The 13265-nt window shown below is 39.2% G+C and overlaps 1 protein-coding gene across 5 annotated transcripts in view; it reads left to right on the top strand.

Moving 5' to 3' along the window:
* The window catches only part of LOC128684243 (voltage-gated potassium channel subunit beta-1), a 621311-nt gene that overhangs the window by 40376 nt on the left and 567670 nt on the right, over window positions 1–13265 (top strand). For 2 of the 5 annotated variants that reach the window (XM_070093867.1, XM_070093848.1), the window contains exon 3: window positions 13030–13107. The exons of 2 other annotated variants lie outside the window; for them this stretch is intronic. In XM_070093867.1, coding sequence (XP_069949968.1) covers window positions 13030–13107 — 78 coding nt within the window. The remainder of the gene's footprint in view (window positions 1–13029; window positions 13108–13265) is intronic. One more of the 5 variants, XM_070093853.1, reaches the window with a different exon arrangement.

Genomic DNA, 13265 nt, shown 5'->3' with positions numbered 1-13265 from the left:
GATATTGTGGACATTTGTGAAACGTAAAATGTTGCAAGAGAAGAATTGTAAGCAAGTCTTGAACTGTTCCAGTGATGTTTTGTAAGTTACCTGGAGTTTACCTGGAGAGAGTTCCGGGGGTCAACGCCCCCGCGGCCCGGTCTGTGACCAGGCCTCCTGGTGGATCAGAGCCTGATCAACCAGGCTGTTACTGCTGGCTGCACGCAAACCAACGTACGAGCCACAGCCCGGCTGATCAGGAACCGACTTTAGGTGCTTGTCCAGTGCCAGCTTGAAGACTGCCAGGGGTCTGTTGGTAATCCCCCTTATGTATGCTGGGAGGCAGTTGAACAGTCTCGAGCCCCTGACACTTATTGTATGGTCTCTTAACGTGCTAGTGACACCCCTGCTTCTCATTGGGGGGATGTTGCATCGTCTGCCAAGTCTTTTGCTTTCGTAGTGAGTGATTTTCGTGTGCAAGTTCGGTACTAGTCCCTCTAGGATTTTCCAGGTGTATATAATCATGTATCTCTCCCTCCTGCGTTCCAGGGAATACAGGTTCAGGAACCTCAAGCGCTCCCAGTAATTGAGGTGTTTTATCCCCGTTATGCGCGCCGTGAAGGTTCTCTCTACATTTTCTAGGTCAGCAATTTCACCTGCCTTGAAAGGTGCTGTTAGTGTGCAGCAATATTCCAGCCTAGATAGAACAAGTGACCTGAAGAGTGTCATCATGGGCTTGGCATCCCTCGTTTTGAAGGTTCTCATTATCCATCCTGTCATTTCTATAGCAGATGCGATCGATACAATGTTATGGTCCTTGAAGGTGAGATCCTCCGACATGATCACTCCCAGGTCTTTGACGTTGGTGTTTCGCTCTATTTTGTGGCCAGAATTTGTTTTGTACTCTGATGAAGATTTAATTTCCTCGTGTTTACCATATCTGAGTAATTGAAATTTCTCATCGTTGAACTTCATATTGTTTTCTGCAGCCCACTGAAAGATTTGGTTGATGTCCGCCTGGAGCCTTGCAGTGTCTGCAATGGAAGACACTGTCATGCAGATTCGGGTGTCATCTGCAAAGGAAGACACGGTGCTGTGGCTGACATCCTTGTCTATGTCAGATATGAGGATGAGGAACAAGATGGGAGCGAGTACTGTGCCTTGTGGAACAGAGCTTTTCACCGTGCCTGCCTCGGACTTTACTCTGTTGACTACTACTCTCTGTGTTCTGTTAGTGAGGAAATTATAGATCCATCGACCGACTTTTCCTGTTATTCCTTTAGCACGCATTTTGTGCGCTATTACGCCATGGTCACACTTGTCGAAGGCTTTTGCAAAGTCTGTATATATTACATCTGCATTCTTTTTGTCTTCTAGTGCATCTAGGACCTTGTCGTAGTGATCCAATAGTTGAGACAGACAGGAGCGACCTCTTCTAAACCCATGTTGCCCTGGGTTGAGTAACTGATGGGTTTCTAGATGGGTGGTGATCTTGCTTCTTAGGACTCTTTCAAAGATTTTTATGATATGGGATGTTAGTGCTATCAGTCTGTAGTTCTTTGCTGTTGCTTTACTGCCCCCTTTGTGGAGTGGGGCTATGTCTGTTGTTTTTAGTAACTGTGGGACGACCCCCGTGTCCATGCTCCCTCTCCATAGGATGGTAAAGGCTCATGATAGGGGCTTCTTGCAGTTCTTGATGAACACAGAGTTCCATGAGTCTGGCCCTGGGGCAGAGTGCATGGGCATGTCATTTATCGCTTGTTCGAAGTCATTTGGCGTCAGGATAACATCGGATAGGCTTGTGTTAACCAAATTTTGTGGCTCTGTCATAAAAAATTCATTTTGATCTTCGACTCTCAGTCTGGTTAGCGGCTTGCTAAAAACTGAGTCATATTGGGACTTGAGTAGCTCACTCATTTCCTTGGTGTCATCTGTGTAGGACCCATCTTGTTTAAGTAGGGGCCCAATACTGAACGTTGTTCCCGACTTTGATTTGGCATAGGAGAAGAAATACTTTGGGTTTCTTTCGATTTCATTTATGGCTTTTAGTTCTTCCCGCGATTCCTGACTCCTATAAGATTCCTTTAGCTTAAGTTCGATGCTTGCTATTTAGCAGCGAGTTGTAGCATATTCACTCCAATAACTGAATTAATGATGTTATAAGTATCGTAACTAATATAAGTATCATAACTGATGACATAACTATCAAAAATGATGACATAACTATCAAAAATGATGACACAAGTATCATAATTGATGTTATAAGTGTTATAATTAATTATATAATAGTTATAATTGATGATGCTAGTATCACAACTGATGATGCTAGTATCATAATTGATGATACTGGTATCACAACTGATGATGCTAGTATCATAATTGATGATACTAGTATCATAATTGATGACACTAGTATCACAACTGATGATGCTAGTATCATAATTGATGATACTAGTATCACAACTGATGATACTAGTATCATAATTGATGATACTAGTATCACAACTGATGATACTAGTATCATAATTGATGATACTAGTATCACAACTGATGATACTAGTATCATAATTGATGATACTAGTATCACAACTGATGATACTAGTATCATAATTGATGATGCTAGTATCATAATTGATGATACTAGTATCACAACTGATGATGCTAGTATCATAATTGATGATACTAGTATCATAATTGATGATGCTAGTATCATAATTGATGATACTAGTATCACAACTGATGATGCTAGTATCATAATTGATGATACTAGTATCACAACTGATGATACTAGTATCATAATTGATGATACTAGTATCACAACTGATGATACTAGTATCATAATTGATGATACTAGTATTATAATTGATGATGCTACTATCATAATTGATGATACTAGTATCATAATTGATGATACTAGTATCACAACTGATGATACTAGTATCATAATTGATGATACTAGTATTATAATTGATGATGCTACTATCATAATTGATGATACTAGTATTATAATTGATGATACTATTATTATAATAGATTATACAAGTTTCATAATTAATGATTCTAGTAACATAATTGATTATACTAGTATCATAATGGTTGATGCTAGCATCATAATTGATGTTACTAGTATCATAATTGATGTTACTAGTATCATAATTGATGTTACTAGTATCATCAATTATTATACGAGTATCATAATTGATGATACTAGCATCATAATTGATGATACTAGTATCATAATTGATGATACTAGCATCATAATTGATGATACTAGTATCATAATTGATTATACAAGTACCATAATCGATGATACTAGTATCATAATCTATTATACTAGTATCATAATTGATGATAATAGTATCATAATTGATGATAATAGTATCATAAGTGATGATACTAGTACCATAATTGATGATACTAGTATCATAATCGATTATCCAAATACCAAAATGAATGATACTAGATAATCGATGATACCAGTATCATACTACGAGAAGGGGTTAAGCACACCACAGTTTACCAGTTGTCAGCATCACGTTCTGGACAGGATTCTCTGTTTAGTAATGGATGAAAATCTTGATGTTAAAACCGGTTCTCCAAACATGGAGTATCCATTTGTATCCCAACTGGTGAAGAATTATGAGGAACTTAAGACACAGTTTGTTAATGGAACAGAAGAGATCCTCCATAACTCAGAATGGAGAGATAATAGGTTTTTGTACCATCTAACATGTTGAGAAATGGCATTACCAGCTAAGTTTAAATATAGGGAAACTTAACTTAGAAAAACAGCTCATCGCCTGCACAGCCGCCCCTGCAGACGAGGTGGCCCGGTGGCCTGGTGGCCTGGTGGAGGTGGCCCGGTGGCCTGGTGGCTAAAGCTCCCGCTTCACACACGGAGGGCCCGGGTTCGATTCCCGGCGGGTGGAAACATTTCGACACGTTTCCTTACACCTGTTGTCCTGTTCACCTAGCAGCAAATAGGTACCTGGGTGTTAGTCGACTGGTGTGGGTCACATCCTGGGGGACAAGATTAAGGACCCCAATGGAAATAAGTTAGACAGTCCTCGATGATGCACTGACTTTCTTGGGTTATCCTGGGTGGCTAACCCTCTGGGGTTAAAAATCCGAACGAAATCTTATCTTATCTTGTCTTGAGATGCTATCGAAGGCACTCCTCAACGGGCTGAAATGAGTTATAATTTGTAAACAATAAATTACCCCTAGGGGGTGTTATGTCAGCATATTTCATTCACTGATGGCTGACAAACTTACTTGTGTGGACTCAAAAGTCCACACCTAACTGCCGACTATAGGTTGATTACAAACTCCTTGCGACTCAAGAACTGCGCAGTCCCCCGTACTACAAGAAATTCGTAAACTACCTTGCTCTGGTAGCGTGAGCTATGGTATTCTTCACACCTTCGACAGATATCGGTGACTTGATAGAAGCTGAAGTGTCCTTGGATGTCCACGTCTTCCATAGTCAAGGAATATGCACACTGTTACACTATGTTCCACAAGATTTGTCTTTATTGTTCACAATCTTATCACTAAAGAAGCTGATCACACTTTTCTTAAGTGTTTATTGTGTTTTATGAGACACTTTGTTCACACTAACGCACAGATCATTCCTTGTTGGTTATCCTGGCATCAGTGTCACTCTCAGTAGAGTCAAAAGTAATCTGAAGACGCCACAGCGCCCCACGCCGTTACTCCCCTAGCACAAAGGAAAAGCTGACGTAGTACTTTTACTTCCTTGCCACTTCCTCAATGAAGTAAAGCAGAATGTTTGATCTTGCTGTCTTAAGCATAGACAACAATGTCCACTATCTTTACTATGGTAATAAAGTGGGAGCAGGATTTTTCTTAATTGTCCTGCTAAGGTAAGAGATGTACTGTCTCTTATTAAAATACACTCTGCAACACTGGACTGCAAGGAGCGGCGGTCGCTTGACCACAGGTCGTATACTGGTACTGCATCTGGGATCAATTACTCGCTGTAGCAGTAAACAAAATATTTTCCCCTTCTGAGAGGGCTGGGCCCCTCAGGGCTGAAAGGGGCTGAAGGGGGCTGATATCCCCCTCCTGGAGAAAATTTCTCCACACTGGGGGGCGGCGGAGGTTCGCTGTAGGTGAACTATTCATCACTTAACATTAATTTGATTTTCTCACTCGCCACCACTGCTGCTTGTCTTTTCTGAACAGCTTTAGTCTGTGTGGTTTCTGGAGAATCACTAATTTTGTTTTCAACACTGTGTAATTCTAACGGCACTAGTTTATTTATTGTCCGCTTATTCACTACACCTTTGCTCAAAACATCAACTGTCCTGATGATTCCATTTGCATCAGGATATATGGTCACAATTTTTCCAAGTGGCCATTGGGACCTCGGACCATCATTGTCAATAATCACTATGTCACCAGGTCTTAAGGACTTATGATTTTCAAGAACACCAGCTCCATAGAAGTGTTCTCTCAATGAGGTGAAATAGTCTTCTCGCCAAATTTTCTCCCAACGTTCAATCACTTTATTAAGGTGTTTGAATTTACGTCTGAGTTGCTCAGGTTCGAAATAAGTAGGATCCTCTATGATTTCTTTATCATTCATGGGAGGAACAGGTTCGAGCCTTCTGCCATGGAGTAAATGAGATGGACTTAACACTTCTAAATTGTCCAGATCATCGGTAACATAAGTTAGAGGTCTGTTGTTGACTCTATTTTCTATTTCAGTCACAACTGTACGGAATTCTTCTAAGTCGATTCTTTGACGATGAAGAGTCTTCCTTAAACAACGTTTTACAATGCCGATCATTCTTTCATAAAATCCGCCGTGCCATGGAGATTTAGGAGGAATGTATCTCCAACGACATCTGCATTGATTCAGCATCTGTTGTACTTATGGTTGATCAAAGATCTTGCTTATATAAGCAGCACCAGCAACAAAGTTCGTTGCATTATCTGAAATCATCAGTCTAGGACATCCCCTTCTGGCTGCAAACCTTCTGAATAATTTGATAAAGGTTTCAGCAGACATGTCAGTGGCTACTTCTAGATGTACTGCTCTAGTTGTAGCACAAGTGGACAAACAGATGTACACCTTGATGGGAACTTTGTCAACTGTTTTGGTTAAAATTATTGGTCCAGTATAATCTACACCTGTCACCTCAAATGGAGTGATATGACAAACTCTTTCAGAGGGATATGGAGGTGGACCTGGATACTGACATACTCGCATATCGTAGTGACGACAAGTAATACAGTCCTTTATTTGTTTTTTCACACTTTGTCGACCTTGAGGTATCCAGTAGGATTGTCGTATATGACAAAGTGTGTCAGCTACCCCACCATGTAACACGTTACTGTGGGCGTTTTGCACAATCAGTTTTGTTAGCCAATGATTCTTGGGGATCAATATTGGATGTATGGCTTCTTTAGGTAGTGAAGAATTATGAATTCTTCCTCGACATCTTATAATCTTTTCTGAGTCGAGATAAAGTCCTAAAGAATTAATCATGACAGGTTTCTTTGGGAATTTATCTTGTGTTTCCAGAAATTTATATTCTGTAGAGAAAACATCTTGCTGTATTAGTTTCACCCAGTATTTAATGGGTTCAAGATATTCATAATCAGGTTTTATTCCTTTAATGAATTTATGGACAAGAGCTGTAACTCTTAAGAGTTTACCCAAAGATGAGTATTTAGATCCATCAATGACTATTTCTGTTGTGTCTGCAGTATTTACACAACTTATTTCTGCTGTGTTCAAGCAGACTGTTTCTTCTGGCATAATGTGAGCTTTTTGCTGAGGCCAGTTATTTTCATTAGAGAGCCAGTTCGGTCCGTGGAGCCATAATTTATTATCCACAAATTTCTTGAGTGGGACACCACGTGACAACATGTCAGCTGGATTCTCTTGGGTAGAGACGTGGAGAAAGAGATAATCTCTCTGCATCTCTTTTATTTCTGCTACTCTGTTCTGTACATAGACCAACTTACTCTTATTATTTCTTAACCACTGGAGAACTGCTTCATTATCACTCCAGATCACGGTTTTCTCAATAGTGAGATGATCAAGTACTTTGTTGAGATAGACAGCTAATTTTGTACCTACATAGAGTGTTGTCAGTTCCAATTGTGGTACTGTTCTGACCTTCAAGGGTGCTACCCTGGCCTTTGAAGTAATTAGTGTACTTCCTTCAGCATTACTCATGTAAGCTACAGCGCCATAACCTCTGGTTGACGCATCACAGAACACATGTAATGTGTACTTGTTTCCCTCTTGACCTATTTGTCTGGGAAATTTAATTTGATGAAGTTGTTTAAACTCCTTGGATATTTCATCCCATGCTTGACTCATTTCTAGAGGCAAGTTCTCATCCCATCCAATTTTGAGTTTCCATGCATCTTGCATAAGCATTTTACCCTTTATGGTAATTGGTGAGACGAGTCCTAGAGGATCAAAACATTGTGATACCTCTGACAGTAAACTACGTTTAGTGAGTGTACTGCATGATTTATTGTTTATCTTTTTGAGACTCAAAGTATCTTCCTGTGTGTTCCAATTAAGTCCCAGCATATTGTTGCAATCAGGAATTTCAGCTTCAGGGGAATCTTCTTTGATAAGTTCCCTTAATTGCATTGAATTTGTATTCCACATCCTTAGAGGCATGTTTGCTTCTTTCATCTCCTTGTTAGCTTCTCTGTATAAGGATTTCAAATTCACCTCTTTATTCACAGTACCTTGAAGATTGTCCACATAGAAACTTTTCTTTAAGACTTCTTTGAAGGGACTTTCAGATTTCTTCAAATGTGTATTTAGAGTAGCTTCTAGTAAGAATGGAGAGGATGTTGCACCAAATAATACTGATTTGAAACGATAAGTTTTCACAGGACTTTGAGGATCATGTGGATTTTCAGGCCACAAGAATCGAGTATAATCTCTATCTATTTCTTGTAGTCCTGCTCTTAAGAAAGCTTTGGAAATATCAGCCGTGTAGGCATATGGGTTTGTGCGAAATTTCATAAGCACGTCTCCAAGCTTCTCAGTTAGTGAGGGTCCGGTCATCAGACAGTCATTAAGACTTGCTACATCTTTATTTGCACGTGCGCTGCAATTATATACAACACGTAGTGGAGTGGTTTCAGAATCCTTTCTGACTCCATGGTGCGGGAGATAATGAGCGTCTGTCTTCAACTTATCTTCGACTATTTCCTCAATGGATTTATTGTCCAACTGTTCTTGTATGATATTATCATAGACAGTCAGTAGCTCTGGATTCTTCCTAAGCTCATGTATTTGTGCTTTCATCTGTCCGAAAGCCATGCGATAATTGCTAGGCAGATGTGGTGGATTTAATTTCCATGGTAACCTAACCCAATACTGTCCATCTTTATATTCGACAGTGTCCTAATATTGGTTATAAGTCTGAGACTCTTGTGGGCTTGGTTTATTTACATCAATACCTATCGCGTCTAAATCCCACAACTTATCAACTGGTTCATTCATTTCTTCCAGTAATGATAATTTTTGCTGTGGTACATGATCAGTGGTTATTCTCGTAACTAGTACATTTTCCACTGAATCAATATCAGCTTCTTTCCCACTTTGAGAGGGAATGGGACCACATATCATGTGGCCTCCTGCTGTTTTCAGCAAGTGAACATCATGTTTACTTACTATATTTTGCACAAAACAGTGATAATAATCACTTCCAATGATTAAATCAATTGGACTAATTGTGTCCGTCTGTATGTCAGGACAGGTTAACTGACCTTAGCTGCTTTCAGTGCTGCGACTGTTTCTTTTAATCCCTGGATCTGCACAGACTTGGGCAAATCATCTACTACCACAGCTTCTACTGTCTTTTTCCTGTTTCCTAGACCAACAGTGATTCTGGCTAGGTCATATGTCTGTCTACCAGAATTGTGGAAAAAACCAGCTATATCTAACTGTATTTTGGCATAGGGTTGTTTATTCAGTTTCTGCAACACTGTTCTTCTTATGAAGGACCTTTGTGAGCCTTGATCAAATAGTGTTAGCACATTGGTTTTGTGTAATTTATTAGATAACTCAACTCGAGCTATCGGGAGAGCAGTTGCTTTAAACTTATCTCTCACATTTAATGCTGTTGCTTGTTGACTTCCTGATTCTGTGGAAGTCTGCTGCTGTTCAGCAAAAGTATTTGGGCATAATGCTGTATGATGCATACCCTTGCATTTAAAACACTTCTTCAGTGAGCATTTTCCTCCCTTGTGTTCACCTAAACACTTGATGCACCTTTTCAGCTGATGAACACGTTGTTTACGTGCCTCCATTGATGTGTATTGAATACAATACTGTGCCCAATGTGTTCCATCACAAAGTACACATTTTGGAGTACGTTTATGTGTGACAGTTTGTTTACTGTCTGTTGTATTCACAGCTTGATAAATGCCTATATGGGATTTCCCATTCTGTGGTTTAGGGGAGTAGGTATACTCTTTTTATACTGAGTTGAAGGTTTATTATCCACGGGATTTGTGGATTTTTCATCTTGTCTCGTTGCTTGCATGCATGAAACTATTGTTTGTAAACCATTGCTAATTTCCTCACAAGTGAAATAGCGTTTATTGAACATAATATTTAATCGTTCAATAGTTTGTGGTGACAACTTATCCTGTACAATACCACTGATAAACCAATCACATTGTCTTAGGTCATATTTAGCACCTAGAGATCTGAGACTATTGTCTAACGTGACCCTAAATGCCTGTAAGTCTGAAAAACAATGTTTGGGTGGCTTCAAGCTTGATATTAAGACTGCATGTCTAACTCTGGCCTTGTCAGCATCGAAGTAATTGTCTGCTAAGACACGTAAGGCTATTTGATAATTGCCTTTGACCACCGGAAATGACTTAATCAGTTCATAGGGTTCTCCCTTCACAAGACATTTAAGATAATTGAACTTAGCAATCTCATCTATGTCAGTTTGTGAATTTACTATGGATTGAAAACCACTAATGAATTCTTCATAATTATGACTTTGGAAAATAGGTAATGACAATGTAGGTAAGCTTGGTAATGGGACACTTGTTGTTGTTACAGGTGTAACAGGTGTTTGACCACTAGTTACAGTAAGTCTCTGTGACAGAGCTTTATGACAGATAGCCTGTACTCCTGTCCACCTTAATTGTTGGTTACTAAATGTATCCAAACCATTTTTAATTTCATCCTCAGATGGATCTGATTCAAGAAATTTATTTTCATAATGTGTATAGTCTGAATTAATTATTTCCAGACGTTGAGTAAGTAATTCAAATTTGACCTCAAGATCATCAAAATCTATGTTTGTATCTTGAGTTAATCCTATACAGACTGAAATCAGATTTTCTAATTGTGTAATCTTAGTCTGTAAAGACTGAAACTGAGTTTTCAAACAAGCCATTTTAATGGTATACTGAAAATTCTAGCACCACACTTAGAGTGTTTAAAAAACACTGTACTGCTATAAACAGCTAAGTTTTTGTTATGCTTAAGTCAGCAATAATCGAGTCAGACACTACTGACCCACTAAGCTTAACCACAGGGTCAATGACCATGAAGGGTACACAGTACATGTGGCTGGTGTTTATGGCTTGAGTTTGCTGTGTCAGCCTGACCACGATGATTAATCGTAAATAACGTTATACACTTCATTCACTATACACTATAAATGTCACTGTATAACTGTAAATCACACGTGAATATTACTTACACAAATATAAATGTCACTGCTAATATGTATTTGAAAGCTTGCACTTTATATATAAGTTCCTTTAATATAACAGGTATATCTATAAGAAACAAACTTTAACACAATCTTGTCTCTTAATTTCTGTCTATAAACATTATAAACACTGTGTATATATACACTCAGACAAACTGAACATCACTTGGGTTGTTGTTGTCTTAGCGCTTCTTCGAGCTTGGAGCAGTGGATGCCGGGTGCCATCCCCAGTTTTCTTGTTGGGTGATTCACCCAGCTCCCGTTTTCTTTGGGTGAACGCTGGGTGAGCGCCCGTTTTCTTTTGGCTGCCCATTCTCTGTGATTGAGTCTGGAGGGACTCATTTATACTTATTTATATTGTAAAACACTAGTTTTACAGCTTTTTTCGAAGGACCTTGGCTCGTAGGTTATTTGTACACTGTAGTACAACATATTTGGACCACAGTGTGGCCTTTATCCGGTTCGAGCACGACCAAAATGTTGAGAAATGGCATTACCAGCTAAGTTTAAATATAGGGAAACTTAACTTAGAAAGACAGCTCATCGCCTGCACAGCCGCCTCTGCAGACGAGGTCTTCAGATGCTGTCGAAGGCACTTCTCAACGGGCTGAAATGAGTTATAATTTGTAAACAGTAAATTACCCCTAGGGGGTGTTATGTCAGCATATTTCATTCACTGATGGCTGACAAACTTACTTGTGTGGACTCAAAAGTCCACACCTAACTGCCGACTATAGGTTGATTACAAACTCCTTGCAACTCAAGAACTGCGCAGTCCCCCGTACTACAAGAAATTCGTAACTTACTTTGCTCTTGTAGCGTGAGCTATATTGTTCTTCACACCTTCGACAGATATCGGTGACTTGATAGAAGCTGAAGTGTCCTTGGATGTCCACGTCTTCCATAGTCAAGGAATACGCACACTGGTACACTATGTTCCACAAGATTTGTCTTTATTGTTCACAATCTTATCACTAAAGAAGCTGATCACACTTCTCTTAAGTGTTTATTGTGTTTTATGAGACACTTTGTTCACACTAACGCACAGATCGTTCTTTGTTGGTTATCCTGGCGTCAGTGTCACTCTCAGTAGAGTCAAAAGTAATCTGAAGACGCCACAGCGCCCCATGCCATTACTCTCCTAGCACAAAGGAAAAGCTGACCTAGTACTTTTACTTCCTTGCCACTTCCTCGATGAAGCAAAGCAGAATGTTTGATCTTGCTGTCTTAATCATAGACAACAATGTCCACTATCTTTACTATGGTAATAAAGTGGGAGCAGGATTTTTCTTAATTGTCCTGCTAAGGTAAGAGATGTACTGTCTCTTATTAAAATACACTCTGCAACACTGGACTGCAAGAAGCGGCGGTTGCTTGACCACAGGTCGTATGCTGGTACTGCATCTGGGATCAATTACTCGCTGTAGCAGTAAACAAAATATTTGCCCCTTCTGAGAGGGCTGGGCCCCTCAGGGCTGAAAGGGGCTGAAAGGGGCTGAAGGGGGCTGATATCCCCCTCCTGGAGAAAATTTCTCCACATAACACGAGTGTTTAAATTCTTTGAAGAAAAAAATCACTTTCCTTTGATTAACTTTCAGAAAATTTCAAACATCAACAATGCCAGGTGGAATTTAAGAGTCATTCTAGTTATTCTTACAGTCATTCTTATACCTACAAGACGGAAGACTTTTGAAGATGTGCAATATCATGTCTTACACCTGGACACATTATTGCTTTACTGATCAGATGTACCATGAAGATGACTTCAAGAATTTGTCTGAAATATTGAAACCTTACAAAAAAATTACTGAACTCATTGAAAAATCACTGGAAGCAGGAGCCGGCAGCAGTTAATATACCAAGAAGTAATCAGTGTTGAACGTGCAAAGTTATGCAGGAACTGTATGTTGCCTGCACAAACAAAAACAAACTGCAACTTTGGTTTATTCTAAGCAATAAGTAGTAATATATGTACAAACATTTAACAATGATACTGTAAACTGTTTTACATGCAATATGCATTCAAGTTACTTGTTTTCGTTATTCGTTTTTTTTAATTTAGTAGCGACATTTTCTAAAAAGATATTGAAATATAGGTCATTTCTGTTTTTTAAGCAAAAATTCATCTGATTAAGGTACAGGAATATTACGTTATAAAAAGTTAAAACCCTAATGAGCAATAAAAAATTTTTCCGTACGGGTTTTGTTGTTCGTGGGTGATTGCTTCAGCTAGGCCTAATTAATTTATGTAATTGATTTCCTTCATTTTGTTTGGCTGTCTTCTAACACAACTCCGCCTCAGCAGTGTTCGTCTCAGCCATCCGGATATGAGGAAACTCCTTACAAACCCGTCAGAGAAAGAATCCTACAAGCACCCTGTGTAAGTCACCCCTTAATACACGTTGTCTGTGGACGCTTAAGTTACCCCTTAATACATGTTTTATTGGACGCTGGAGTTACCCATTAATACACGTTTTATTGGGCGCTTGAGTTACCCCTTAATACACGTTTTATTGGACGCTTGAGTTACCCCTTAAT

Source organism: Cherax quadricarinatus, chromosome 4, assembly GCF_038502225.1.
Source record: "Cherax quadricarinatus isolate ZL_2023a chromosome 4, ASM3850222v1, whole genome shotgun sequence".
In the NCBI taxonomy this organism is placed as follows: Eukaryota; Metazoa; Arthropoda; class Malacostraca; order Decapoda; family Parastacidae; genus Cherax; species Cherax quadricarinatus.
The sequence above is the reverse complement of the archived record's forward strand: the minus strand, read 5'-3'. Positions and strand labels throughout refer to the sequence as shown.